The 27,284-nt window shown below is 41.3% G+C and overlaps 1 protein-coding gene across 9 annotated transcripts in view; it reads left to right on the forward strand.

Moving 5' to 3' along the window:
* LOC144685871 (kelch-like protein 3) overlaps positions 1-27,284 on the forward strand; it is a 180,146-nt gene that overhangs the window by 135,434 nt on the left and 17,428 nt on the right. For 7 of the 9 annotated variants that reach the window (XR_013577801.1, XM_078550866.1, XM_078550861.1 and 4 more), the window contains 3 exons: positions 21,488-21,685; positions 23,525-23,629; positions 25,344-25,472. Coding sequence is in view for 8 of the 9 variants with exons in the window: in XM_078550866.1 (XP_078406992.1) it covers positions 21,488-21,685; positions 23,525-23,629; positions 25,344-25,472 (432 nt within the window). In the remaining variant the exon portion in view is untranslated. The remainder of the gene's footprint in view (positions 1-21,487; positions 21,686-23,524; positions 23,630-25,343; positions 25,473-27,284) is intronic. The other 2 variants (XM_078550862.1, XM_078550864.1) reach the window with 1 other exon arrangement.

Here is a 27,284-nt window from a genome sequence, read left to right on the forward strand (position 1 = left end):
CTAACTACCACCTTCTCAAGAGCATTTAATGGGCAACAAATGCTGGTCTTGCCAGTGACACTTGCATCCCATGAACGAATAAAACATTTTTGACAAAGGAATTCACTTATGAGGTCTAAATAATCTGATAGTGAGGTATGTTAGAGAACGTAAAAATCCATGGAGAGGTTTTTCTGTCTGTTTCTTCTCATAGATCATATGCAATTTGTGTTTGAAATGTCTCTTCACAGCTTATTCAGAAAGTTATGAGTTGAAGCTTCAATCCAGGTATCTTGACTGATAATGTAATTTATTTAGATTTCCAAAAGGCCTTCAATATGGTGCCACATAATAGACTAATGAATAAGATCAGAGCATACAGAGTCAGGGAATAAGTTCCAGAATGAATTGCTAGCTGGTTGCAAGACAGAGAGCAGAGGGTAGGATAACTAATCGGAGTGACAGAAGGTAGGAAGTGGGGCCCTACAAGGATTAGTATTGGAACCATTGGTGTTCACAATATAATCATTTAGAATTTGGAGAATTAAATTTGTGAATGTCACCTGCTTGGCGGCAAGGGGGTGGTGGGGAGGCCAGTCAGTACTGCGGAGGACTGCAACAAATTACAAGAAGACATTAACATGTAAATGACAAATGAATTTCAACACATAAGCGGGAGACATTACATTATGGTAAGAAATATAAGAAAGTCGCATATTGGAAAATAAGAATCTGAATGGAGTAGCGGAGCAACAAGATCCGGAGTGCAGTGCACAAATTACTGGAAGTAACAGTTTAGTAAGACCATAAAATGAAGCAAACCAAGCACGAGGGTTTATTTCTAGAGGGATAGAATTGAAAAGTTGAAATTATGCTAAGCATCTACCGCCACCATTGGCTAGACTATGCTTGGATTACTGTAGGCAGTTCTGGTTGCCATGTTGTAAAAAGAATATAGAGGAACTGGAGAGGATGTAGAAAGATTTATAAGGACGATAGCAAAAATGTGAGGTTATACGTATTGGGAACGGATGAACAGGCTGTGTGTCTTTTCTCTTGGAAAAGAGAAGGCTGACAGGTGATCTAATAGAGGTTTTTAAAATTATGAAAGGTTTTGGTAGAGTAGGCACAGTGTTTCCACTTATGAGAGGAGCAAAACTAGAGGCCATCAATATAAGATGGTCACCAAGAAATCAAATGGGGAACTCAGAAGAAACTTCTTTACCCAGAGAGTGGTGAGAATGTGGAACTCACTACCACAGGGAGTGGTTGAGGCAGTTATTTAAGGGGAGGCTAGATATTGAAGGAGATGGGGATAGAGTGTTAGGATGATAGATTTAGACAAGGAATGGTGGGAGGAGACTCAAGTGGTTCATAAACAGTGGCATGGACTGAATGTCTTGCTTCTGTGCTGTGTTAGGCTTTGTAATTCAAAAGGAACTGATTAGGTTTGAAGCATTTTAGTGCATCCTGTGGACATGAAAAACACCAAATAAATGCAAGTTCTTTCTTATAATCTAGGCTGACATTCCACAGTAACGTTGAGGAAGTGCTGTCCTTCAGATGCGATGTTAAACCAAAGCCCTGTCTCCATCTGTTCTGGTTCAGGTAGAGATTCCGAATTCGTGCCATTTTTCAAAGAGAGCACAGAGTTCTCCCAGTGCTCTTCTAACATTCTTCCCTCAACCAGTATGAACTGATTATTCATTTCATTGCAGTTCATTTGATCTTGCAGTGCATAAATTGACTGTATTTCAAAGTAATTTGTTACATGTGGCACACCATGAGATAGCTCTGAAATGTGATGAAGCACTATGTAAGTGCAAATTCGTTTCTTTCTATCCTAATGTTGTGCCAGTGCACCACTTGTATAATTTATTTCAAGTTACTGAAACCACTGGCAGACCTGACAATATTAGTTATCTTAATTTTACGTTTCTGTCAGACATTCTTGACAAATTTTGGGGAAACTGTGCTGAACAGGTACATAGAAGTTCTGTCAAGGTGTTGCAGAGAGGTGATCCACATTTGGTGCCCTAGACCTGTGCCATGTAGTATAAAGCCTCTAGTTCTGCACAGTTGAGTAGCTTTGTTTTTCCTCGGTTAAAGATTCTTTGCTCCTTGTGTTGGGCTTTTCTTTGTTGGAATTTGAGACAAAGTTTCCAGAAGCTCCTTAGGACTAGGTTACATTAATGAGACAGAGTATGAAACATTCTATGTTCATTTATATGGCCTATCTAGGTTTTTTTGTTTCTTTTCAGAGACCTTAAGAGCCTAAGACATTGACATTGATTAGCATCAGAAAATTAATCTCCAGAAAATATCATACTAAACTGTTCTTTTCAGGACAAACCTGCAAAAGAAAGAACAACTGTTCTCTTTGTTTTATGTTAACATCTATTGCTTTGAAGATAATCATATACAAAGCAAGTAAAGAGGATAGAGCAAACAAAAACAGCTCAGTCCCGTGTTATGTACCACCTGTAACATGTGGGAAGTCCCAGACGCTCCTTGCGCTCTGACCAACCACATGTGCAGGAACTGCCACCAGCTGCAGCTACTTGAGCTCAGAGTTCGGAGCTTGAGTGGCAGCTGGAGGCACTGAGGTGCATCTGCATGGCTGAGAGTTTCGTGGATAGCACGTTTTTAGAAGTGGTCACCCCATAGCTTACAGAAGCACAGACAGAGGAGAATGGGTGACCATCTGTCAGAAGAAAGGTGTCAGGCAGGTAGTCAGGAAATCCCTAGGGTGCATCTTGCTCAAGAACCATTTTTCTTGTTGGAAAACGGTGACAGTGATGGTTCCTCTGGGGAGTCCATGGCACTGTGAGTGGCTCAGCTGCACAGGGGTGGGGGAAGAGCAATAGTGGTAGGACACTCGATAGTAAGGGGAACAGACAGGTGTTTCTGTGGCCATAGATGTGACTCCAGGATGGTATGTTGTTTCCCTGGTGCCAGGGTCAAGGATGTCACTGAACGGCTGCAGGGCATTCTAAAGGGGGAGGGCAAACAGACAAGAGATCATGGTACATATTGGTACCAATGACATAGATAGAAAGAGGGATGAGGTTCTGCAAGCAGAATTTAGGGAGCTAGGAAACAGATTAAAAAACAGGACCTCAAAGGTAGTAATCTCTGGATTACTTTCAGTGCCATGTGCTAGTGAGTATAGAAATATGAGGTTAGTCCAGATGAAGGCGTGGCTGGAGAGATGGTGCAGGAGGGAGGGCTTTAGATTTCTGGGACATTGGGACCATTTCTGGGGGCAGTGGGACCTGTACAAGGCGGACGGGTTGCACCTGAACCCGAATGGGACCAACATCCTTGCAGGGAGGTTTGCTAGTGCTGTTGGGGAGAGTTCAAACTAACTTGGCAGGGGGATGGGATCCTGAGACGAGGTTCAACAGGAGGAGATGCACAGCCAAAATTAGAAGAGAGAGCAAATGAGTCTGGAAGGCATAGAAATTATAGGCTAGTTAAGGCACAAGGGAGTTTGGCAAGTTTGGATGGTATTTATTTTAATGCAAGGAGCCTGACGAACAAGGCAGATGAGCTGAGAGCGCAAATTAACACACAAAAGTATAATGTCATTGCTGTTACAGAGACATGGTTGAGAGAGGGGCAGGATTGGCAGCTCAATATTCCAGGATATAGGGTCTTCAGGCGAGACAGGGAAGGAGGTAAAAGAGGAGGAGGTATCGCAATATTGATCAAGGAATCAATTACAGTAGTAAGGAGGGATGATATCTGAGAAGGCTCCTCAAATGAAGCCACATGGGTAGAACTGAAAAACAAAAAAAGAGCAATCACATTGCTGGGAATGTACTAAAGGCCCCCAAACAAACGGAAAGAAATAGAAGAGCAGATATGTAGGCAAGTTTCAGAGAAATGTAAAAATAAAAGGGCAGTAATAGTGGGGGATTTCAACTTCCCCAACATTAACTGGGTTAGTCATAGTGTGATAGGTTTAGAGGGAGCGGAATTCTTAAAATGCATCCAGGAGAGCTTTTTAAGCCAGTATGTAGAAGGTCCTACAAGAGAGGAGGTGGTCCTGAACTTAATTTTAAGGAATAAAGCTGAGCAAGTGGTAGAGGTATCAGCGGGGGAGCATTTTGCAGATAGTGATCATAACTCCGATAGATTCAAGGTTGTTATGGAAAAGGACAAGGATAGGCCAGAAATCAGAGTTCTAAATTGGGGTAAGGCTGATTTTAATAAGATCAGATATGATTTGGCCAGAGTGGACTGGGAGCAGCTACTTTTAGGTAAATCTGTGTCAGAGCAGTGGGACTCATTCAAGAAGGAAATAGGGACAGTATAGGGCTAACATATTCCAGTAAAGACAAAGTGTGGGACCAACAAATCCAGGGAACCCTGGATGTTGAGGGATATACAGGATTGGATAAAGAGAAAAAGGGAGGCTTATGGCAGGTACCGAGGGCTCAAAACAGCGGAAGCTCTACAGAAATATAGAATGTGTAGGGGGAACTTATAAAGGAAATTAGGAGTGCAAAAAGGGGGCATGAGAAAACATTGGCAGATAAAATAAAAGAAAATCCAAAGCTATTTTACAAGTACATTAAGAGAAAGAGGATAACTAGGGAAAGAGTAGGGCCCATTAAGGACCATAGTGGTAATTTGTGTGTGGAGCCGGAAGACGTAGGGAGAGTTCTAAATGAATAATTTGCGTCGGTGTTCACAAGTGAGAGGGACGACGTGGGTATGGAAATCAGGCAATCAGGCAGAAGGACTGTGATATAATTAAAGAAATTAGCATAGAAAGGGAGGAAGTTCTAAGTGGTCTGGCAGGCTTAAAAGTAGATAAAACTCCAGGCCTGGATGAAATGTATCCCAGGCTGTTGTGTGAGGCAAGGGAGGAGATAGCAGGGGTGCTGGCAATAATTTTCAATACCTCTCTGGCCACAGGAGAGGTGCCAGAGGACTGGAGGACAGCAAATGTGTTACCGTTATTCAAGAAGGGAGGAAGGGATAAACCAGGAAACTACAGGCCAGTCAGTCTATTCTCAGTGGTGGGGAAACTATTGGAAGCAATTCTGAGGGACAGAATTAATCTGCAATTGGAGAGGCAGGGATTAATCGAGGACAGTCAGCATGGTTTAGTTAAGGGGAGGTCATGCCTGACCAATTTGATTGAATTTTTCGAAGAGGTGACCAGGTGTGTAGATGAGGGCAATGCATTTGATGTAGACTACTTGGACTTCAGCAAGGCTTTTGATAAGGTCCCTCATGGGAGACTGATAATGAAGGTAAGAGCCTATGACATCCAAGGCAATTTGGCAAATTGGATCCAGAATTGGCTGAATGGCAGGAAGCAGAGGGTGATGGTCGAGCGGTGGTTTTGTGACTGGATGCCTGTGTCCAGTGGGGTTCCACAGGGATCGATGTTGGGTCCCTTGCTGTTTGTAGTATATATAAACAATTTAGACTTGAATGTAGGAGGGTTGATCAGTGAGTTTGCAGATGACAGGAAAATTGGTGGGGTGGTAAATAGTGAGGAGGATAGCCTTAGATTACAGGAGGATATAGACGGGCTGGTCAGATGGGCTGATCAGTGGCAAATGGAATTTAATCTGGATAAGTGTGAGGTGATGCACTTGGGCAAGACAAACAAGGCACGGGAATACTCGATGAATGGTAGGAACCTGGGAAGTACTGAGGGTTAGAGGAACATTGGTGTGCATGCCCATCGGTCCCTTAAGGTAGCGGGACAGGTAGATAAGGTAGTTAAGAAGGCATATGGGATACTTGCCTTTATTAACCAAGGCATAGTATACAAGAGCAGGGAGGTTGTGCTGGAACTGTATAAAACACTAGTTAGACTACAGCTAGAGCATTGCATGCAGTTCTGAAATCCCCATTATAGGAAAGATGTGATTGCACGAGAGAGAATGCAGAGGAGATTTACCAGGATGTTGCCTGGGTTGGAGAGTTTTAGTTATGAGGAGAGATTGGATAGACTGGGGTTATTTTCCCTGGAGCAGAGGAGATTGAGGTGGGACATGATTGAGCTGTATAAAATTGCGGGGCATAGATAAGGTAGACAGGAAGGAATTTTTCCCCTTGGTGGAGGGATCAATAACCAGGGGACATAGATTTAAAGTAAGGGGCAGAGGTTTAGAGGAGATGTGAGGAAGAATTTTTTCACCCAGAGTGTGGTGGGAATCTGGAACTCACAGCCTGAAAGGGTGTTAGAGGCAGAAACCCTCATAACATTTAAGAAGTATTTGGATGTGCACTTGCGATGCCAAGGCATACAAGGCCTAGTGCTGGAAAATGGGATTAGAATAGTTAGGTACTTGTTTGACTGGCGCAGACTCGTTGGGCGGAAGGGCCTTTTTCTGTGCTGTAGACCTCTATGACTCTATAAAATCATAGTTGGTGTGCAAGAAACTGAGACACAAATACCATCCATCATGTTGTGTAGCACTGCCACCATGCTAAATGGGATAGATTCAATACAGATCAAGCTGCTGAAAAATGGGCACCCATGAGGCGCTGTGGGCCATCGGCAGCAACAGAATTGTATTCAACTACAATCTGTAACCTCATGGCCCAGTGCACCCCTCACCCTACCATTACCATCAAGCCAGAGGATCAACCCTGGCTCAGTGAGGAGTATAGGAGAACATGTCAGTAACAGCACCAGGCATACCTAAAAATGAGGTGCCAACCTGGTGAAGCTGCAAAATAGGACTACAATAGTGCAAAACAGCAGAAACAGCATGTGATAGAGCTATGTGATCCCACAACCAATGGATCAGATCAAAGCTTTGTAGTCCTGCCACATCTAGTCATGAATTGTGGTGGACAATCAAAAGCTAACAGGGTGAAAAGACTCCACTAACATCCTCATCCTCAATGATGGAGGAATCCCAGTATATCAGTGCAAAAGACAAGGCTGAAGCATTTTCAACCATCTTCAGCCAGAAGTGCCGAGTGGATGATCCATCACGCCTTCTTCCTGAGATCCCTAGTGTCACGGATGCCAGTCTTCAGCCTATTTGATTCGCTCCACACAATATCAAGAAATGGCTGAAGGCACAGGATACAGCAAAAGCGGTGGCCCTGACAACATTCCAGCAACAGTACTGAAGACTTGTGCTCCAGAAATAGTAGCACTCCTAGCCAAGCAGTTCCAGCACAGCTGCAAAACTGGCACCTGCCTGACAATGTAGAAAATTGCTCAGCTATGTCCTGTCCACAAAAAAAACAGAACAAATCCAATTTGGCCAATTACCGCCCTATCAGCCTACTCACAATCATCAGAAAAGTGATGGAAAGTGTCATGATCACTATCAAGCGGCACTTACAAAGCAATAACCTTATCACCGAAGCTCAGTTTGGGATTTGCAAGGGTTACTCAGTTCCTGACCTCATTACAGCCTTGGTTGAAACATGAACAAAGAGCTGAACTCTTGTAAGGTGAGAGTGACTGCCCTTGACATCAAGGCAGCGTCTGACCATGTGGTATCAAGAAGCCCTAGCAAAATTGAAGTGAATGGGAATTGGGGGGGAAAGCTCTCCGATGGTTGAAATCATACCTAACACAAAGAAAGATGGTTATGGTTGTTGGAGGTCAATCAACTCAGTCCCAGGACAAGGCTGCAGGAGTCTCTCAGGGCAGTGTCCTCGGCCCTACCATCTTCATTTGCTTCATCAATGATCTTCCCTCCATTAAAAGGTCAGAAGTGGGGATGTTTGGTGATAATTTTCACACTATTCAGTACCATTTGTGACTTCTCAGACACTGAAACAGTCTGTGCGTTAAGACCTGAACAACATTCAAACTTGGGTTGATAAGCAGCAAGTAACATTCGTGCCACACAAGTGCCAGGCAATATCCTCTCCAACAAGAGAGAATCTCAGCCATCTCCCTTTGACATTCAGTGGCATTAGCATCACTAAATCCCCCGTCATTGACATCCTAAAGATTACACTTGACTGGATCAGCCATATAATTACTGTGGCTACAGGACCAGGTCAGAGGCTGGAGATTCTGTGGCGGGTAACTCACCACCTGACTCCCCAAAGCCTGTCCAATATCTACAAGGCACAAGTCAGAAGTGTGATGGAATACCCTCCATTTGCCTGGATGAGTGCAGCTCCAACAACACTCAAGAAACTCAACACCATCCAGAACAAAGCAGCCTGCTTGATTGGCACCCCATTCACCACCTTAAACATTTACTCCCTCTATCACCAGCACACATTAGCAGCAGTGTATAACATCTCCAAGATGCACTGCCAAGCCTTTTTCGACAGCACCTTACAAACCAGACGCATGGGAACAACACATTCCCCTGTAAGCCACACACCATCCTTACTTGAGAGACTCCATGAAGGCAGTTTTACCTTCAATGCTTGGGTGATAATCTAGCAGAGGGTGATCTACAACAGACAAGCAATCCACTCTGTAAGATTACCACCCAGGTAATGAAAGTGAAAATTATCCCAATAGCTTCAATTTTCAAAGGTGAGTTGCAGCATAAATAATGCTGGATTGCTGACTGTCCTGGCAGGAACCATTTTAAGCTTCTTTGCCAAAATAATGAGAAGAAAATTGTCATTGATACCAATCAAGAACTCGATATAAAGCGAGAAATGTTCACTCATCGGTGGTTTAAGTTGTTTGACCACATATAGACATGGGATAACCATTAATATTCTGTTGTATGTTGCTAAAAAAAGACATTTTGTCAAAACTTTTCATCTTGCACTCATCAGGACAGTCGCACGAATACCAGTGTCAGGGAAAGCAACAATTTTACACTGTATGAGAAGACTCTGCTGATTGGTTGGCAAGTATGGGAGTTGCCATGTAGAATACACCAGAACCAGTGCCCTGTGTATTCTTTGCAGACAGAAAGAGCATGTACACAACTTGCACCTGTTTCAGCTAAACAAAATAAGTGATAGCCATTCGCTGGTTCATTCCTCAGGGCAATGCCTTGACCAATCGGAGTCAAGCTGCCTGGTTTAAATTTCAAACAATGCTTGGCAGTTAACTGTTAGTCACCATTATCATGGCAACACCTCTACAAATCAGATTCCACTCTCTTCTCATACAGTATAAAATTGTTGCTTCCCCTGACATTGGTATTATTGTGATTGTCCTGATGAGTGCAAGATGAAAAGCTTAAACAAAATGTCTTTTTACAGCAATACTCAAGTTCTGTGCTACCAAATAACTATTCTGTTGTATCTGTTTGAGGAAAATGGCTGTGACTTCCTTGACACTGTATACATTGGTCTGTTTCCCTTGTTACATGCACACAGAGCAAAAGTCACACTCTGAACCACTTAATGGACATCATGGCAATAAGCAGAGGGAGCCATGATTCCACTGTTTTATAGGTAAAAATTCCTCTATGTTTGAGGAATCAAATTTTGCATCTGGCCCTGGAGATGCTAGTTGATGGCCTGTTTGCTGATCAGTGATTACTATTTGACTAGATGTCTCCTACAGCGTAAATCATTGATGGAGTGATATTGAATCCATTGCTCCTATCTTGTGATATCTTACATATCCTGAAATATCTTTAGTGTCTGTTTAATTTTGGTAAAGCTATGCAGATCCTCATGATCATTTCTTGGTTAAAGGGGTAGAACTAAACTTGCTGCATCACCTACCTGCAACAACATCATGATGCATTTATGTACATGCTGAGCAGATGGTTTTTAGTCTGTATTCATTCCTTGGTTTGCAGGATGAATGTAATTTGAAGAATGAAGACCAAGATAGATAGCGTATCTTACTTCATCCTATTTTTTTCTCAGGTAGAGGTTTAGAAGCTTAAAATCTTTAATTTTACTGCCGGATGTTTTTCACCGTTCACGTAGGTAAAACATTTACAATGACAGAACTGCTTAACAAGGTTGTTAGATAATATAGTTTCTATAAATTATGGCTGCAATGCTTGAACAAGTTACAAGAAATCGAGTGCGCCATGATATTACACTTTGGTACATGCCAGTTTAATTTTGATTAAATGGTTTCTACCTATTCGTGTACTGTCACCTGCTGTCAGCAAGCTTCTTGTCATTCTTTCATAATGCAGCATTGATCAGCCAGTTTGTTACTACAGGTTTATGAAAAATTAACTTGCAATTGATTACTTGGAATTTCTACAGCCAGTATACATGATCATAAATTACCAGGTAGTAAATACATGTTGAATTTACAGCCTATTATATTAAATAAGCTAAAGTGTTGGTAACCAGATCTATTTTCAGATTTTAGCAAACATCGTGTTTCAACACATCTTTTGTACCTGTGGCAAAAAGCATCCAAAGCTTGTAGTGTAGACTATTTTCTATGATATACTCACAGGAAACTCAATTATTGTTCCACAGTATATTAAAATCAACTAGCAGGGCAAGCCAAAAATCCGCTAGAGGGGTTTCCCAGCAGGGGTCCAAGCCGGGTGAGTCCTGGAGTAGCTTTCCCTGCCAGGTGAGTGACACCCCCGTGCAAACCTGTTTCACATATTAGCTTTACAAATTATAAAAAAAGGAAGCTTTCATATTCCATTAGTCTGGCTTGAATTCAAATCTGGATTCTAAAAACGGAAAATGCAGCATTATAACCTGCTATGCAATCCTTATCCCCAGAACCAAGAAGAATGTGAAACACGTTCAGCCATATATCTTTAACATTAAGGCAATTACCATAACTGTGTTTCTCCTGTTCTTTTGTATATTTTCAAATTGCACTAAGTGCTGGAGGCATGCATCAGAGTACAAAAAACAGCTCTGCAGGAGGATAATAAAATGTTAATAAACATTACCAAACTATTTCAGATATTTAGTTACAGCTTTGTTTATCCGGTTTTAGACAATGAGACCTGGGCCATATCGTTGGATGTTAAAGGCTATGAAAGCAAAGTGGGTAGATGAAGTTAAGATGCGGATCAGCCATGTCTAATTGATTGCAAAAACAAGAATGAGGGGCTGAATGGTCTACATTGTGTGGATGCTGTTATTGTGTGTGATTCTTCCACAATAGTGATATGGATCAGCCTGGCACTGCATTTGAGATCCCATTTATTCCAGTCTGAAATGTTATTGCTTTGAATAAATTTTGTACAAAAATGGGACTAGATGATGAAGCCTGTTAGCAAAAATAGAAATAAAGTTCATACTCTTTATAAAGTTGGGCTGCCTTTTGCTCATCGCACTTTTCACTTTATAATGTGAATTTTATCATAGGGCAGAAGTTTTCAGTTGGCGTGCGGGAGCGGGCCCGACATGCCGACATGTAAAATGACACACGATGACACTGGGCGTACGCCCCGACGTCATCGCGCAGTCCCGTGATATTTCATTTGGCAGGGCGCGCGCCGGAGTCAGCTGTGTGCCCACTGATATGTAAACAGCCTATTAAGGCTATTAAGAAATTAATTGAAATACCTGTTAACGCTGCCTGTCCAACCGTACGATTGGCGGGCAGGCGAAAAGGCCAAGCGACTTTTGCGGGCCTTAAATTGGCCCGCCCGCGTAAAATAGCGGCGCGGAGCCGATCACGGGCGGCAATCAGCTCCGCGCCCACTCCCGTCGAGCCCGCCTGCCATATGAAAAATTTTGACCATAGACTTTGCCTGTAGCCAACTTACATTTCATTTTCAGTTTCTCTTTTATTTAGGAAGTCCCAACCCTTTATTTTATAACTTTTAGTAATTTAATGTTTAATTTTCTCCTTTCAGACAAGGAAGGGTTCTGAATTGGGACAGAGGCTTTGCAGTGGTAGTCAGGAGATGAGAAGTGGGTGTGAAGGTACAGAAATGGATTGCAGTAGGCAGTGATGTAGGTAAATTCAGAAATTGAAGTGAGAGGTGAATTGGTCAAGACAGATCTTTTGGGAGGTAGAAGAGAGCTCAGTAAATTACATGACCATGGCTGCACCTCTGTTCAGTCAATAATAGGCCGCAACATATGAGAACAATCCAGTTTGATTAGTCCTGGTGTTTTTGTCGTATTAATGATAATTAATGATATATGGGCAGATACATGGAAAGCATTGCAACCAGGTCTGATTATGTCCTCGTCCTGTGCCAACATTAGCCAGGGGCTTACAAATAGCAAATAGGAGCACTGGTTGATGTTTATTTTCCTGTTTGCATCACAGGTGCTGCATCAACTTGTAATTGCATCATCACTTTCCGCAACACCTCTCTGCATAATAACAAATTTGTTCTTATATAATTCCTTTAACATAGAAAAATGTCCAAAGGCACTTTACAGAGGTGTAATCAAACACAAAACTGGATGCCAAACCAAAGAAAGAGATATTAGGAGGGGTGACTGAAAGCTTGATCAAAGAGGTAGGTTTTAAGAAGGGTCAGAAAGGAGAGGGAGGATGGTTTAGGGAGGGAATTCCTTCGTTTTGAACCTAATAAGCTAAGGGTATGGCTATCAATGGTGGGATGATGGGAAAGGCTCATGCACAAGGCCAATCCAAGAACTTTAAATTGGAGCATTGGTGGACCAGTAGCCTGTGTCGGTCAAGGAGAACAGGGGTGATGGGTGAGCGAGATGGAGTGGGTAGGACATGAGCAGCATACCTTTGGATGAGCCGATGTTTTCAGCGCATCAAGGATTGAATGTCAGCCAAAACGGCATTAGACTGGTCAAGTTTGGGGAAGACAAAGGCATAGATTAACTTTTGAGCAGCAGACAGTCTAAGGTAGGCAATGTTATGGTGGTGGAATTGGATAGTCTTTACAATGCAGAAGATATGAGGTTAGAAACTCAGCTCTGGATCAAGTAGAATTTTGAGTCTCAAACTGTCTGGTTCAGTGTAAATGGTTAGGCTACGGGGATAGAATTGGTCAGGATGGTATAGAGTTTGTGGATATGCATAAGACAATAGCTTTGGTCTTTCCAATGTTTAACTGAAGAAAATTGCAGTTCATCCAAGACTGGATGGTAGTCTGACTGGACAGAGGTAGTGGAAGGGTCATGAGAGGCTGTGGAGAGAGGGAGATGGGTATCAGCAATATGCGTATTTAAAGGCATGGGACGGTTTCCATGTCCTTAAGGCTTTGCATGCAAATGAAGATGAGGATGAAACCAAGGATACCTTTCCTTGAGGGAGCTACACGGGTAACTATGTAGAGTGGAAGAGAAGCCATTGCTGGAAATGTTTGGCTGCAATTGGATAATTACAAGTGGGATCAAATAAAGGCAGTCCCACTGAGTTGGTCAGTGGATGAGAGGTGGAAAAGAATGGTGCAGTAAACCTTGTCAAAAATTGCAAAGGGAGGCAAGGAAGGATAATGGACACAAATACAGATTCAGGGATGTGATTTAGCTTAAACCAGGAACATCCAAGTCTGTGTGATACAGTAGGACAGGAGGCAATGCATTTTTCAGTGAGCTCCAAGGCAGATAAGGGCCTTGATCACATTTTCTTTTCATATTTTCTCTTGAATGTCACTTTAATTTTTGTCCAGATTTTGCAATCATTGGCAGTCAAACAGCGCCATCTGTTTGTTACACTTACCCACAGACTTTTTAGTGACTTAAGGTAATTAGAGAGCTGAAACTACATTGTGTACTCTACAGGGAAACTGACCACTGTGATCAGTGTAAACAAGAGTGTGGCTACTGAACAAGTCAGATTGTAGAATCCACACTCATGCACAGAATCTAAACCAGGAAGTGTAACTTAGAATAGTTAATTCAATGTCAAATCAGGTATAGCAAAATACAGAGGGAAGGGTAGATGAGATTGAGAGATAAGGGACAAAGAAAAAGTTTTCTTTAAATCCTACTTTCTTAAACCTCCAACAGCGATTAAAATCAGAAGTACTGAGACTCTATGCTTTCATAAGTACGTTTTCAATGCCAGAGAGGTTGTTTGGCTATAATTAAGACTTATTATGCTGTTTAAAAAACGTACTTATACTTGAATGGACAAGCCCTAGCTTTTTCTGGCATGGCATGGAAGGTACTGCAAGTCCATGCCCTTTGTTTATTTGAATGCTGAGTCTCTCGCATAATACTGTTAGAGCAAGCTTCTAGAGGAGCAGGGTAACTTGGGACAGCCACTTCCTGATTTCTGCATTGAACTGCACCTGTCTGGTTGCCAGAAGTTGCTATCTAATTTCCTATTTAATAACAGTGAGGCTATCAACTGTTACCCTTGCTCCAGGCCTTTTGAACACTTCTGTAAATTACACACAAACAAATTTAAAGGTCTATCATCTACCTTCTTACAGTTAATTATTCTTATATGACCATTACCTGATTTAACTGCTGGTTTAGAGTCTATGCAATGATCAAGGTCAGTAAAGCTATCTTTAAAAATCTGCACCATCTCCAGGTTGATTTAGTTTAAATGCTTCAACAAGCACAATAATGTAAACAGATATTTTGAAGATAGAATACACTTGAAAATACCATCAAAAAGGCAAAATTTTGGTTTCCTGTGTTGGACTGGATATTAAACAAGAAAATGCTATTGAATTTGTAGAGGTACTGTGTGCAGTTCTAGTGAAACTCCATTAAAAGGACATGAGGACAATGGAAAGTGTAGAGTGAAAATAATGCCAGAAATGACAAGTTATAGTTGCAATGAAAAGCTTGAAAGATTGGGGCTTTTTCCTTTGAAAGCTTTGAGAAGGTTAAGGTGGGAACTATTATAAATTTTAAAATCATGAAATATTTTGAGAGAGAAGATGGATTTCTTTACTTGTGGACAATTATCACTGGAATGATAGGGACATTAGAAGAATTTTTCCCATTCAAAGGGTTAATAGAAGTGAATGCCATAAATAGCTATTGATGCAGAGGCTCCAAATGTTGTTTAAAATTGATAACTATTTGAAAAAAGAGAATATAAAATGACAGAAAATGCAGGTTCAAGTAGATAGCTGCAATTGAGGAAATAGCACAGCACTCTTATCCATATGGGTTTAATACAATAAATACCATTGTGTCATGAGCACTTGGCTAGAAAGAACAGCATCAAGTGGAGTGGGGAAGTTTTAACAAGTGTCTTAGTAACATACTTTTTTTAAATATACTGAACTAAAGTGCTTAATCAAATATTACTTTATTCCAACTAATTCTGTGAATTTACCTTTTATCTTTCTATCAAAATACTGTTATCAGTAAGGACCTGTATTTTTGTGGAATCCTAGCCTATACTTCAAAGAGGAGACTATTTGGCCCATTGAGTTTGCAATGACTCTTTCAAAGAGCAATTCAGTTTACCCTACTCCCCCGCTCTTTACCCATTAGACTCCATTGTGCTCATTTCACACGTGAAAATGGGCAGAATGGGGGGGTGGGGCAGTGGGAGCAACTTTGTGGACCAATGTCCCATGCCAAAAGGATGTCCAAAGAACACTCGCCCTAACATTGGAGCATGCCATTTTTTAGGCATCCCTGGCAGCCACCTAAAACAAGCATTAGGCTGCTTATATATGCAATATTTTGTCCTTTGTGTTTATCCAGTTCCCTTTCGAAGTTACTGTTGAATCTGTGTCCACCACCCTATCAGGCAGTGCATCACACTTGTTAAGTAAAAAGAAATGTTTTTTCCTCCTGTCTCCTCTGGCTCTTTTTGCCAATCCCCTTCAATCAATGCCCTCTTGTTATTGACCCTTCAGCCATTGAAACAGTTTCTCTTTTTGTTTGCTATCTAAACCTTTTATCATTTTAAATACCTGCATCAGGTTTCCTCTTAACCTTCTGTACTCTAAGGAGAATAAGCCCAGCTCCTGCAGTCTATCCATGTAACTGTAATCCCTCAATCCTGAAACTATTCTAGTAAATTTGTTCTATACCCTCTCCAAAGCCTTCTCATCCTTCCTAAATTGTGGTGCCCAGAATTGGATACAGTTTTCCAGCTATGCTGGACTAGTGTTTTGTATATGTTTAGTACAATTCCCTAGCTTTTGTACTCTATGTCCCAACTTTGAAGCCTGGGATCCCACATGCTTTATTAACTGCTTTAATAACCTGTCCTGCCACCTTCAAAGATTTGTGCACAAACACCCCCAGGTCGCTGTTTTCTTGTAACCTCTCTAAAATTGTACCGTTTGGTATGTATGGTCTCTGTTCATTCTTCCTACCAAGATTCATCACCTTACACTCCTCTGTTGAATTTCACCTGTCATGTGTTCACCTATTCCACCAACCTGTCTATGTCATCTTTAAGTCTATTATCTTCTTCATTGTTTACTACAATTTAGTTTTGTGTCATCTGCAAATTTTGAAACTATGCCCTGTACCCCAAAGTCCATGTCATTAATTTGTATTCAAGACATCAGTGGTTTTAGTACTGAACTTTGGGGAATGTTCCTGTATACCTCACTCCAATTTGAAAAACAGCCATTCACCACAATTGTTTTCTATCCCTTAGCCAATTTTGTATCCATGCTTCTGCTGCCTCCTTTGTCCCATGGGCTTTAATTTTGCTAACAAGCTTAATATGGGGTACTCTATCAAACACCTTTTGGAAGTCCATATACATAACATCAACCGCACTGCCCTCATCCATCCTCTCTTATCTCATCAAAAAACTCAATCAAGTTAGTCAAACACGACTTGTCCTTAACAAGTCCATGCTCACTCAAATGGCTGTCAATTTTCTGCTAGGTTATTGTTTCTAGAAGCTTGCCCATCACCCTCACTAAATTATAATTACCAGGTTTATCCTTCTCTCACTTTTTGAACAAGGGTGTAACATCTGCAATCCTCCAATTCTTTGGCACAATTCCTGTATCTAAGGAAGATTGGAAGATTCTGGCCTCTCAAAATGGAAAGGTAGGGCAAACAAATTTAGAGCTCACTGGATGACAAAGGAGATAAAAATTAAAGAAGAAAAAGTGTCAAGTAGAAGCTACAATTAAGAGCCTGGCTGAATATAGAAGGTTAAGAGGGTAAGTGAAGAAGCAATTAAGAGAGGTAAAGAGGGGTATGAAAAGGGACTGGCAGCTAACATGAAAGGGAATTTCAAAGTCTTCTCTAGGCATATAAATAGTAAAAGGATGGTAAAAGGAGGAGTAGGGCCGATTCAGGATCAAAAGGGGAATTTGCACATGGAGGCAGAGGACATAGCTGATGTGTTAAATGAATACTTTGCATCTGTCTTTACCAACGAAGAAGATGCCATGGTAAAAGAGGGGGTAATTCAGATACTAGAAGGGTTTAAAATTGAAAAAGAGGAGATATTGGCTAAATTATCTGTTCTTAAAGTTCATAAGGCACCGGGATTGGATAAGATGTATCCAAGGATACTGCGCGAAGTGGGAGTGAAAATTGTTGAGGCACTGGTCATAATTTTTCAGCCTTCCTTAGATTTAGGGGTGGTGCCAGAGGACTGGACAATTGCAAATTTTACATCCTTGTTCAAAAAAGGGTGCAAGGATAAGCAACTACAAGCTAGTCAGTTATGTTGAACTCATTTAAGTCTTAAGTGCAACCTCAGTTGGAGTATTGCATCCAGTTCTGGATGCTGCACTTTAGGAATGGCATGAAGGCATTGGAAATAATGCATTAAAGATTCGCGAGAATGATGAGGAACTTCAGTTATGAAGATAGCATTTTTTTTATTCATTCATGGAATGTGGGCATTGCTGCCTAGGCCAGCATTTATTGCCCATCCCTAATTGTCCTTGTTCAGAGGGCATTTAAGAGTCACCCACATTGCTATGTGGTCTGGAGTCACATGTAGGCCAGACCAGATAAGGACAGCAGATTCCCTTCCCTAAAGAGCTTTTATAACAATTGACTGGTTTCATGGTCCAGATTTTTTATTGAATTCAAATTCCACCGGCGGGGTTCGAACCCAGGTCCCCAGAGCATTACCCTGGGTCTCTGGATTACTAGTCCAGCAACAATACCACTATGCCACTGTCTCTCCCCTTGGAGAAGTTAGGACTGCTTTCCTTAGGGAAAAGAAGGCTGAGAGAAGATTTGATAGATGTATTCAAAATCATGAGGAGTCTGGACAGAGTAGACAGGGAGAAACTGTTCCCATTTATGAAAGGATGGAGAACGAGTGGGCACAGATTTAAAGTCATTAATAAAATAAGCAATAGTGATATGAGGAAAAACTATTTCATGTAGCGAGAGGTTAGGGTCTGGAATGGTCTGCCTGAGAGTGTGGTGGAGGCAGGGTCAATTGAAGCAATCAAAAGGGAATTTGACTGTTGTTTGAAAAGAGAGAATGTGCAGGGTTGTGGGGAGAATGAGCAACCACCTGGTGCCATCCAGCGAGCCGGTGCAGGCACGATGAACCAAATGGCCACCTTCTCCGCTGTAACAATTCTGTGATTCAGATTCTATAACTGGTAAACACCAGTGCAAATTATTCATTTAGTATCTCAGGCTTGTGCCTTCTGCTTCCACCAATACTAATTTTCACCCTTCCCCTTATATCCTGAAGACATAGGGCGGAATCGTCCCAGATTTGCACTAAGTGCGGTAGCGGTACCCGCTGGCTGCAATGTTGGGTTTTCATGCTGTATTGTCTGCTTCCTGCCTCATTAATTATGCAGCTACAGAAAACGCGTCGTCTCGCTGGCGGGCAGCCTCTGAATCACCCGCCACGCAGTTACTTCACCATTTTCTCACTCCAGGTGCCATATCTAAACTGTAGCCGCGCACACAGTTCTCAATGCTTGCAGCCCAGGACTGCTCCAGTGAAAGCCAAGAAAAGTTCAGTGACTCGTCACTGGAATGCCTTTTGGAGGCCTGAAGTGATGTCCTCCACACACAACATCAACCTCCCCCTGACTCCCGCCATCCCCTCCCACCCCCCTCTGGCGGCAGAAGGTCCAGCAATCTCACCACTCTGGCTTGGGTGATGGTGGCAGCGGTGGTCAGTGCCAATGCTACACAGAAGAGGTTGGCCATCAGTGCAGAAGGAGGATGAATGATCTCATCCGTGCCACCAGGGTAAGGCAAGCATCTCATCACTCTAAACTCACACACTCATAAGCCCATCACACATTCACTGACACCAGACGAACTGCCAACTCAAGGGACATCACCACTCACTCTCTCTCACACACCCTCACATTTCCACCTGGCCTCATGTCCTCTGGAGACTGCCTCCTCCACCCTGACCATCTGAGGCCACTTGCACTGATCGGCATGTGACACACAGACACACATCCCCCTCGGATACCCCACTTCTGCAGTACAGCCCTGGCCCTGCAGCTTCTTCCCTTGCCCGAGGCCACTTAGTCCCCTTCCCCAAGCAAGCCTTAGCCCTGCAGCTGTTGAAAAGTTTGTGGCTGGTCTGGTAGGTGGTCTGCCTATGAGCCCTCTTAAAAGTGATGTGGTGCTGCCTGCGAACCCTGGCGCTGATGACTGGGAGTGCTGCCCGAAGCAAAGTAGGCAAACAAGCCTTGAAGTCCTGAGCAAAATACAGCTCGCCAGGCGCATGTCGCTTATGTACAGTTGTGAAACGTTGCACACCAACATGCCATGATGATCCGGCATGGGGGGATGATTTTGGCGAGCAGGGCTTATATTGAGATGCTAAAATACTGAAATTAGGTTCATGACATGTGGTGGTGGGAAACGTGGCCCGCCATTGATGGCTGGAGCATATGATCGCAAGTCAGTGTGCTTCTAGCTCAGTGAGTGTGTTCCTAGCTCAGTGCATGTGTTGCTAACTAAGTGAGTGTGTTTAGAGCTCAGTGACAGTGTAAAAACAATTTGACTTCCTTGGTGGCACATTGTTGGACAAATACCAACTCCTCTCAGGAATCTTGTCTAACTGCTAGTAATTATGTGCTTGCTGTTAGACTTTCAACCTTGGGATATGTCATAGATAATGTTGGTGCTATTCTCACCACATGCCCACAAGCATGTGTATATACATTTCATGCGCTTCAATTAGGAACAGCGAACTATTCTAGTCTGCTGAGACCAGTACTTCCTCTACTGTCATCCCATTGCCAAAAAAATGTCTCAACATGGAAACCATAACTCTGTATGCACTACATACATTTGTTGAGTAATTTTGGAAAATAATCTGTGCATTTGCTTTCCATTCATCATCCAGTTTCTACCCTTTCCTGATTATTGCCATTTCAAAGCAAGAATACCACATTTTCCCCTCTCCCTATATTCCTTGGGTAGTGTGCACCAATTGCTGCAAATGCGTCTATTACAATATATTTTTGCCTAAGTAAATCTCTGATACTTGTGAAAAAAAATGTACAGTGGGTATAGGCACGTTGTAAGATGTACAATGTAAGGAATGAATAAGAGAAAGATCACATTGTAAAAGATGTAAAGGGGTATACCGTTTGTACACTTTGCAATGTGCTCATACTTCCTGTTCTTCTCTTACAATGTATTTATTTACACTGTCCATTCCTTAAAATGTACTTAGATCCCTGTATGTCTCTAATGTATCTGGAACTATTGCAAATTGTACTATGTATCTACATCCCCTGGACATCCTTTACCATGTACATTTTTACTGTACCTCTCAGTGAGTTTTAGATCAGGCTGTACCTGATCTAAATAATATATCTTAGTGACTGCCTCAAAGAACAAGACAGTTTGTCATCCATTGTCTGGTACATGATCCATGCTGGTGTTAATGAAGCATTTTGTCATTGGTTGCCTTATAGCTGGTATATTTTAAAGTCAGTGGGAGAACCACAAGCTCGATTATTTGTTTTCAATTAAGTCTGAATGCATCCTTTACCTGCTCACCAAGAGCAATGTTGGAGAAACTTTTTTACGCAAAGGATTGTGAATCTTTGGAATTCTCTACCCAGAGGGCTGTGGAAGCTCAGTCATTGAGTATGTTTAAAGTAGAGGTTGACAGATTTCTAAATACCAATGATGTAAAGGGATATGGGGATAGTGTGGGAAAAAGGCATCGAAGTGGATGATCAGCTATGATCGTATTGAATGGTGCAGCAGGCTCAATGGGCTGAATGGCCTATTCCTGCTCCCATGTTCCTATGATCACGCAGGTACCTGCTGCATTGTGACACTGCTTTAAAGAGGATATTTGACAGCAGCTATGTAGAATTGCAGGTTTGTGCTGATGTACATTCTGTCATTAATCTAAAATATATTCCTAAATATAAAGGTACTGTTTATTATGCTTATGAGCATGATACAAAACAATTGATCGCTGTGTGCAATTACAGAGTTGGATGCAGCTTTGATTTTCTTCTGATTTAATGCCAGCAGGACCTAGGAATGAGTATTTGGTATACCAAAGGATCTTGATGTCATGCAGCTTCAAATTCACTGTTTGCATTCAGACTGTTTATTCATCAACTTTCCATTTCAAGGAATTTTGCATCATCTGTAATTGTAGGCAAGAGGCTGCTTGGATGAACACCGGATGCATGACCCTGAGTGAAAAGAAAACAATTCAGACGCCAGAAGAAACAGAAAAAACAGGGCACTGTATAAATTACAATATCTGGAGATTACACAATATAACTGTAGTATATATACACTCACACATGTCCTGTTTTTTTTATCTGTCTCCCAGGTGTTGTGTACATGAGTGGCCGTGTTTATGCAGTGGGAGGATTCAATGGATCCCTGAGAGTCCGGACTGTTGATGTGTACGATGCAGTTAAGGACCATTGGACATCCATTGCCAGTATGCAGGAGAGACGGAGTACTCTTGGGGCAGCAGTTTTAAATGAATTGCTGTATGCTGTCGGTGGATTTGATGGGAGCACAGGTACAGTGGGTTGTCCTTGGAATACTTTTCACTCTTCCACATCTAAGTCCCTCCTCATTTTACAATTCTATTTGATGTTTTGAGAAAATTAGCATTTTATACCTTGTTTATAATTACAAAAGGTTGGATATTTCTGAAATCCACCTCCTTGTTAGCACGATTAATTCATTGGGCTACCTACTCTGCACAATTGCTCCTCATCACTTGTTTACAAAGGCAACTTGAACATCTATAGGTACTGCAATAAACTGAGAGGTGGTCTTGCTTCCTGCATTTCCATGACTACCATCTTCCATTTCCTCTGTCTACTAATTCCCATATTTCAACTCCCTGCAACCTGCTCCTACTAGTTAGCTAAAATTAAAATATTAAAATTGACTTTTTTGGCAAAATATGTCACTGCCAGAGTAGAACAGCAGTAGCAAGAACCAGCATCAGGATGGCATAATTACACATTTTTTTCAGCGGAGATGTATAAAAGAGCATCATTAAACTCCATCAAAAGTTACTGTTACGTTATCACAAGGTGAGGGAAGCTACTTGGCTTATTTTGATGCCTGTAAACTAAATGTTACAATTGCCCCATCATGTCATCTAATTGCATTTTGAATGAACCTTTAAGTGGTGCTTCGTCTATAGCATTTAATATCTTGTATGCTTCCAAAAAGCCCCCCTTGGTTTCCAATCTACAAGACTTTTATCATCAGCTGCCTTTTCCTCACTAATTATTTTGTATTTGTTGTAATCAAGAGCTCATAGAGCTCATTTTATCCAGCCTTTCCTCATAACTCAGTCCTCTAATGCCAGAGATCAACCCTTTCGTTTTGATTAGACTGCCTCCATACTTGACTGTTTTCTTTGTCATGATGCCTAAAACTGGGTGCAGTACTTAAAGTGCAGTGTAACCTTATCTGTATTAAGTTTCATTTGCCATTATTTTGGGCATTCACATATTTTACATAACTTTTCTAGGTTCCATGGTAGCTGTCTGTGACTTGATTTTCTCCTCCCATCCCATTTTAGCATAATTATTAAATTTAACCAATTTACAATGATCCTATATGGAAAGAATGCATGACATTCAAGGAACTCACGTGTATGCACACATACACGCGGGGAGACGGTGGCAGTGTGGTAATGTCACTGGATTAGTAATCCAGACGCCCAGGCTAATGCTAAGGGGCATGAGTTCAAATCCCACCAGAGCAGCTGGATGAATTCAAATTCAGATTAATAAAAGCTATCATTATCGTAAAAACCCATCTGGTTCACTAATGTCCTTTAGGGAAGGAAACCTGTTGTCCTTACCTGGTCTGGCCTGCATGTGACTTCAGATCCACAGTCTTAACTGCACTCTGAAATGGCCTAACAAGCCACTCAGTTCGAGGGTAGTTAGGACAACAAATGCTGACTTTCCCAGTGATGTACACATTCCTACAAAAATATAAATCATTTCTTAACCTAGTTTCTTTTGATATGTTTATTAATCCTAATTGTAACAAATACAAAATTATTAGTGATAGTGATTATTAGTGTTACTGCCTCAAAAGTTCATTTACCTCAATTTCTCTTATGGTTACAGGAGTCATGCCTTGGGAACAAATGTGTGAATCAAAGTGCGTTTCTTCAAACTGACCCTGTGCAATTAGCACTGTCACATACTCTAATCTGTTTAATCTCTTGAGGCTTGGCTTCATTTTGCTAAGGAATATTCGTAATCCTGATATACTTTATTCCTTAGCTGTTGGTTCATTCAATAACAAAGATATCCTCGTTTTTATGTTTGTATTTATTTTAGTTTTGGAAATGAGGTGATTATACCATTTTCCCCCTGTTAAGTAGGATTATCATCAGTGGAGGCTTATAATTACAAAATCAATGAATGGTTTTTCGTGGCACCCATGAACACAAGAAGAAGTAGTGTTGGTGTTGGAGTTGTGGAAGGTAAGAGAAAAGATGACGGATGTTTTGTAGCCCTATATATTTTCCGAACAGATTGTCGTTCTTAACTATTATCCAGTAACAAAATAAATGTATGAAACAAAAGGAATTTATTTACTTGACCTTTGAGTCCTAAACCTAAAGGCTGTCTTATAGTTTGAATAAAAGAAAAATGAATTCATTTTTCACATTAACTCTGACCCAGAAGTTTTAGAATTTTTAATCCTTCTGATGTAAATTTAGGCATTTTGTAGTGGTTTCTTTAGTGGAAATAAACTTATCTATATGAAAAATCAGATCATACATCCTTTATTGCTTACCAAAGTGAATGATTTATTTAAAGATTATTCTTTTTACAGTCTTTTAAGAGGGCCAATTCTCCTGAAGGCTGTAAGTCACCGTGTGGCCTTTTACCTTGTCACTGGCCTGTTGCATGCTAAGTGTTTATCTTAATGAAGATGTTTCTGGGTGTTCTTTCACGAGCATGATAATGCAAAAAACTCAAACCTGCACAGCAGAGAGGAATGCACACTGTGCACTGCACCAATAGCATGTTTTGTTAGACAGAACAGTATGAAACAGTTTCACGAAGGTTAGTGAGTTGGTGTTGGTGCTTTCAAACAGCACATTCATCTGGAGGATCCTCTTGATTATGTAATTTTATTTTTAATATTCCCTTTCATGAAAGCATCTTGTACCTTCCACATTTCAGAACAGATCCACTTCTACTTTGTTCATCTGTAACACATCTCAGCTTTTAGCCGGAGAATAGAGAATACTAGAAGCCAATCTTTTTCATATTAAGGACAATTTGCAAATATGCCCAGTACCTAAAACAAAGCACGTGTGGAACTTTTTATTTACTATGTGTATCCACACTTTCCATATACAACTCTTCATTCAGTTGAAGATGGTTGTGTATTGATAACTATACATATATAATAAATGTACATATCAAATTCAGCTTTCCAGAGATGAAAATTACAGAATTTCATTAGTTGCAATTTTTTCACAAAAACAAAATCACAAGCAAGATTTACAGTTCCTGTCTACTTGAACTTAATAATGCACCAGTCTGCTAATCTTCAGAAAGGAGGTGCCCAACCAAATCATTTAAACTGAATGATTATCTATACTCTAAACACAACTGGTGAGACAGTCCTGAGAACAACTCTCATTATGTGGGATTTTTTCTCTGTGGCTATTTTGCTCTATGTCACAGGTATTTGAAGCTAGAAGCACTTTAAAGGTAATGCTGTGAAATCCAGGCCATATTCCTTGCATGATTGTTTTCCACACAGATGCTTCTACACAGACTTCCATTCCTTGCTATTTGGGAGTAAGCAATAACTTCCTGGGTGGACAGGGGAGGGAAACATTGAATTTGTACTAAGGATTTAAAATAAAATTCAGGGAAAGTCATGTTAACTCTTGTACAGAAATAAAGTACTGCAGATTCTGGAAATCTGAATTAAAGACAGTATATGCTGAAAATGCTCAGCAGGTCTGGCAGCATCTTTGGAGAGAGAAGCAAGAGTTAACATTTCAGGTTGATGCCTTTCATCGCTTCTGATGTTCACACACCCCCTCTCCTCTCCCCATTTCTCTCTCTCGCTCCTCTATTGGACAGCCAGTGTTGAACACGAAACAATGTAGTGTTTAACAATTTTCCATAAAATGTATGTGTTGACTATTAATGCACTCTCTATCTCCTCAGGCAGGTTGTATGCAGTAGGTGGCTACGATGGAGCATCTCGTCAGTGTCTTAGTACTGTTGAAGCATATAATCCAGTCAGCAATGAATGGACATATGTTTCAGATATGAGTACACGTCGTAGTGGTGCAGGTTTGATTTTTAAAAATATGTTTCTTATATAATGTACAACATTTTACAGCCTCCAGCTTGACTTTTAAAATTGATCAGACTATTGAAAAAAAACTAGCTTGAATTTTTTTTAGTTTTAGAACTTGTGTATCTTGCATAACCTGGAGAGATACCATAGTAAATTTGTTTGGACTTGATAAAGCCCACTTTTTTAACAATTCCTGGACAGTTTCAATAACTTAATTATGGAAAATTATAAATTATTTTACAATCCATGTGTACGACAATTTTCACAATTGATTCTTATTCAATGAGTGTAATGATAAGGACTATTTTATTCTCAGTTCTTTCCATGAGACTCATTGAATGTTTAATTCTTAGTCCTTTCCATAGCCCAAGAATTTTTATTTTCAATTTTTCCCATAGTGACCTTCTAAATGTCTTATTCTCGGTCGGTCTTTACCTGGGAATTCATTATTTCAATCTCCGTCCTTTTCCTGGCATCATTGAATGTTTTATACTCTCCCCTTCCTTCAGCAGTCATTCAGTGTGTTTGTTTTGTTCATTGCTAGCTTCACCTATCTCTCAAATACATGCCTTTCTTTCCCGAACTCCATTAGCTGAATCTTCCAATCAAGTTTCTGCCCTGCCACAGTAGCAAAATCGTCACATAACATCCAATGTGACTATGACCTTGGAAAACCACCCCTCCTCTACTTTCTTGGTCTGTTTGCAGCCTTTGACGCTGTCGACCACATGATCCCCCTCCAACTGTTCTCCTGTGACATTCTGCTGGGTGGGACTGCATGTGCCTAGTTCCATTCTTACATTAAAGGTGCTTCATAAATGCAAGTCATTGTTGAAGTGTACTTGACCCTCACTCAGGAAAACACAGCATATTGAGTTCAGTTAGTCTGTCACTGGTGGGGCATCTTCATGTGAACTCTGACTGACACAGCCAGGGATGCTAAATCGGTTAGCCTTGAGAAACGTTGGAGGAATCCAAATGTAAGATTAACCCATACCCATGAATTGGAATGCAGACAGCATGCCAACTTCACGTTGCCTGCTAATTATTATGATTTCTGCATGCATCGGTCACCAACCATGCTGGTCATTGGCTGAGCACATCAGGGTTCTTTATAATGTTACTAATTTGCATTACTTAAAGCCAGCCTGCACCTCTTACAGGTGAGGAGCATTGAGGCTGGAGCAGGTGCTGGGAGTTGTTCTGCAACTGAATCTGACCTGGGAAAGAGAGAAGATAGCTGACCGTGGGATGATATCCTTTACTGAATCAGGCAGCAGAAAACATTCTGTGAATCACAACTGTTTTATTGTTAAACTATAGTTCAGTACAAATACCAGTTTCCGCTCTTCCCTTCTGGATCCATCTCCCTGTCCAGAAGCAAAACCTCCCTCTCAGTGGGAAAACCAGCTCTTAAGTATAGGCTTCAGTGAGCACCACCTGCTCTCAATTCACTCTGAAGCTTGTCCTGCTTACTCTTAAAGGGACCTGCATTTCTAACGTTGTCATGGGAGAGCACAGGCCCCCAGATTTTCGGGATGTGCATTTGAAAATCTTGGTGGAGGAGGTGGAAGGTAGGAGAGGTGTCCTGTATCCTCAAAATGTTCTCCAGACACAGCATGAGAAGGTAGTGGGAACAGATAGCCACATAGGTCAGTGCCAGGAATGTAGCCCCAAAGACCTGAATGCAGTGGCAGAAGATATTTAATGACATCACGAGTGGTCAAATTCTGTGAATGATCTTCAAATGGCATATCCACTTGGTCAATGACAGGAATGTAGCCCCAAAGACCTGAATGCAGTGG

Source organism: Cetorhinus maximus, chromosome 10 (assembly GCF_964194155.1).
Source record: "Cetorhinus maximus chromosome 10, sCetMax3.hap1.1, whole genome shotgun sequence".
NCBI classification, from domain to species: Eukaryota; Metazoa; Chordata; class Chondrichthyes; order Lamniformes; family Cetorhinidae; genus Cetorhinus; species Cetorhinus maximus.